General features: G+C 33.4%; 1 protein-coding gene across 1 annotated transcript in view; it reads right to left on the reverse strand.

The window, feature by feature from the left end:
• The window catches only part of PIBF1 (progesterone immunomodulatory binding factor 1), a 287,209-nt gene that overhangs the window by 90,209 nt on the left and 193,266 nt on the right, over nucleotides 1-3,734 (reverse strand). The window contains exon 14 of the mRNA XM_011972020.1: nucleotides 1,826-1,928. Within this exon, the coding sequence (XP_011827410.1) occupies nucleotides 1,826-1,928 (103 nt within the window). The remainder of the gene's footprint in view (nucleotides 1-1,825; nucleotides 1,929-3,734) is intronic.

Below are 3,734 nucleotides of genomic sequence, written 5' to 3' on the forward strand. Positions count from 1 at the left end.
AGGGAGGAGGGATGGCATTAGGAGATATACCTAACGTAAATGATGCGTTAATGGGTGCAGCACACCCATACATGTGCCATAGCACATGTATATATACGTAACAAACCTGCACGTTGTGCATATGTACCCTAGAACTTAAAGTATAATAATAATAATAAAAAAGAAATTACTCAGCAATGAAAAGAATGAAGTACAAATGAATCTTGAAAGTTTTTAGGGATTTTGTGAGCTGGCTATCAAACACAACTAGCATTAAAAACTAAATTATTTAAATTTATAGTAAAATACATTTTATTAAAAACAAAGGTAAAAATAATCAAACTTGTCAATTTAAAATTATTTTACTATCATCTGTGCTCTTGAGTCTGTTGTGCTCTTGAGTCTTGAGTCTAGGTCTGTTGTATCTGTATGCTGCGAACACTAAGTACTGGTATGCTGCTGACAATCTTTACTCCATCTTCAGTAACCTTAGGTTGGTAGTCTGAAGTTAGTCATGGTGGGAATATTTATACAACAGATACAAGCCAATGTTACAAATCAAGCTCTCCCTCATATCCCTCTTGGAAAGCTGGTTGTTAACATTTACCACCGCACCACTGTGCCTACCCCGAGCATTAACTATGTGTCAGGCACTGCAATAAAATGAAGTATTTCTGGTCTTTTGAAATTTGAGGATAAAGATCCTCCAATGTTATAGTATTAAAAGACACTGTAAAGATTATAAACAGATCCTTAAGAAAACAAGTAATACATGACATATATTAATGTTATTTAACGTATGACTTTAAAAAACCCTTTATTATAAGAGAAATAGTTTTCAAAACTTTTAAAATATTAACTTCTTGGCTGGGTGAAGTGGCACATCTCTAATCCCAGTACTTTCAGAGGCCGTAGGCAGGTGGATCGCTTGAGCCCAGAAGTTCAAGACTAGCCTGGGCAACATGGTGAAACCCTGACTGCACTAAAAAAATATAAAAATTAGCCAGGCATGGTAGTGCATAGCTATAGTCCCAGCTACTCGGGAGGCTGGGGTGGGAGGAGCACTTGACCCTGGGAGGCGGAGGTTGCAATGAACTGTGATCATGCCACTAAACTCCAGTCTGGGTGATAAAGCCAGACCCTGTCTCAACAACAACACAACAAAAAAAAAAAAAAAAAAAAAGAAAGAAAAAAGAAAAACTTCTTATGTTGACACTCAGGAATATTAAATAAATAAAAGGAACATTAGCGAAGCAGTACCTTCGGTTTAAATTGTTTTATGACTCAAATTTCAAAAGTATGGAAAAATATAATTAGATCTTGACATCAGAAGATGATTAAGAATGCTATGTAAAATGCATACATATATATTTACATAGTTTAAATGACATAAGGCCAAGAAAAAGAAGCAATATGAACCTGATTTTCTAAGTGTAAACAAAGTTAAATTTAACAGAGGAGTGATTTTTCATTAAACACAGAGGTAAAAACCTCTATTTTAAAATCCTATTTTAAAAATGATTTACTAGTAAAAAACTGAAAATGTCACCGAAGTTTGCCAAACTTGTTTTACCAGTTGATATTCTCAGAAATCAAAGCTTTGTCTGTCTAGTCTACATTTATACTTAGTCTGGGCATTTAATCTTCCTTTTGTTTTCAGTTTTGCCATACACTGTAAGTTGTTTTACATGGCCTTAACATTCAGTTAGTTTCATAAATTGTGAAATCATTTTGTACTAGCAAACAGCTTATTTTAAAACTGCTCAGAAAAATAAACAAAAGAGTCAAAGAATTAAAATGAATACTGTGATTCTTCATATGGGTTTCTTTTGTTTAAGTTATTTACCTCTTGTGAAAGCTGTGTTACTTGGTCCTTTCGATGTTCCAGGTCTTTTAAAATCAGCGAGTTTTGTTTTTCCAGTTGAAGCACTCTTCTTGCCAAGTGAACACTAGGCGAATGAAATGAGAAAATTAATGTTTAAAAGTGAAATACTGCCCAAAATATTCAAAATGTGTTTGTGTACTTGAAAATAGACATCATTTCCTAATTATACTTAAATATTAACAGAAAGAATACAGAGTCAAATAATATTTTCAGGCACCAGTAGTGGAAGACCAATACCCTACAAGTCAGAATTATGAGAGTAACAACATTAAAATCTCCATGACATAACCGTGATATACTGATTACTGCAGTAACGGTTTTTAGCCCTTGCTATAAAAGCGGAGAGTTAACATTATAATACTTGCTTGAAAAGACCACAATACAGCAATTTACAGCTTGTCTCCCCTTTTATAAATATTTTCCAATTACAAATCAGAAAATTAGTTGAAATATGATAAACAATAATTAGCTTATCACTTTGAGAAGTATCAGAGTTTACTTCAAACAACATAATGCACGTTATAATATAAAACAAAAATGAGGTTTTCAATTGAAAGTAGAGATGAAAAAGATATACAAAACTTACAGAATGTCTATAGTAAAGGCTAAGCTTCTGTATTAAAAAAAAAATCACTCCCTCTGATTCTCTACATTACCATAAGTTATTGCACTGACCTTTAGTATTTAAAATTACATGTGAAACATCTCAATTCTACTTTTAAGAAACAATTATAAGAATAAAATCTATTCCTTCTAACTATGGTGGGAGGAAGTGGCATCTTTCTTTAAAGAACTGCTAATAATTTTGAGAAGACATGTTGCTCCAAAGACCCTCTCTGCATTTCCAGTAACTTAACATTTTCATATTTATTGTATTTTCATGTTTTATACTAGGTTAACCTACTAATTTGTGAATTGTAGAATTCATGGAATCCTAGATGGAATGTTTTATAATGACAAAAAGTAAAATAATGGTGGTTTAAATAAAATCATAGGGCAGAAATAATTCTATTGTATTTTAATATTTCCCAATATCAGATAAAGAAATGCAGACAACACTCTAAAAAAATGTTAAGACCAGGTGCAGTGGCTCATGCCTGTAATCCCAGCACTCTGGGAGGCTGAGGCAGGAGGATCACTTGAGGCCAGGAGTTCAAGACCAGTATGGGCAACATGGTGAGACCCTGTCTCTACAAAAAATATAAAAATTAGCTGGGCATAGTGGTGCATGCCTGTGGTCCCAGCTACTTGGGAGGCTGAGATGGGGGACCACTTGAGCCCAGGAGTTTGAGGTTACAGTGAGCTAGGATTGTGCCACTGCAATCCAGCCTGGGGTGACACAGTGAGATCCTGTCTCTAAAAATAATGATAATAATAATAATAAAAAAAATAGTGTTAGGTATCATCCTAAACATCTATTTCTAAGAACTCATACCAAATAAAAAAGGTAAGTTCTGGCAAAAGTTTATATAGTGATTTGAGTTGCTTGTTTAGATCTAAAATTCTATCCTTTCAACCGGCATTAGAGACGGAAAAAGCATACAGTCCTCATTTTTTGACAACCACTATTTTTTTTTTTAAATAAAAACTTTACTGACATGTAATTTTACTGATATGCAACTTAAGTATCATAAAGTTCATCCACTTAAAGTATACAATTCAATGTTTTTTAGTATATTTAAAGTTGTGCCACTATCACTATAATTTTAGAGTATTTTCATTATCTCAAGAAGAAATTCTGTGTCCATTACCAGTCACTCTCCATCCTCCCCACATTCCAACTTCCTCCTTTGCTCCTCAAATTCAACCTTAGGGAACCACTAATCTACTTTCTCTGTTTATAAATTTTTAAGGAGTTTACAGTTTATGA

The sequence above is a fragment of the Mandrillus leucophaeus genome, unplaced genomic scaffold, assembly GCF_000951045.1.
Source record: "Mandrillus leucophaeus isolate KB7577 unplaced genomic scaffold, Mleu.le_1.0 Scaffold126, whole genome shotgun sequence".
Lineage (NCBI taxonomy): Eukaryota > Metazoa > Chordata > Mammalia > Primates > Cercopithecidae > Mandrillus > Mandrillus leucophaeus.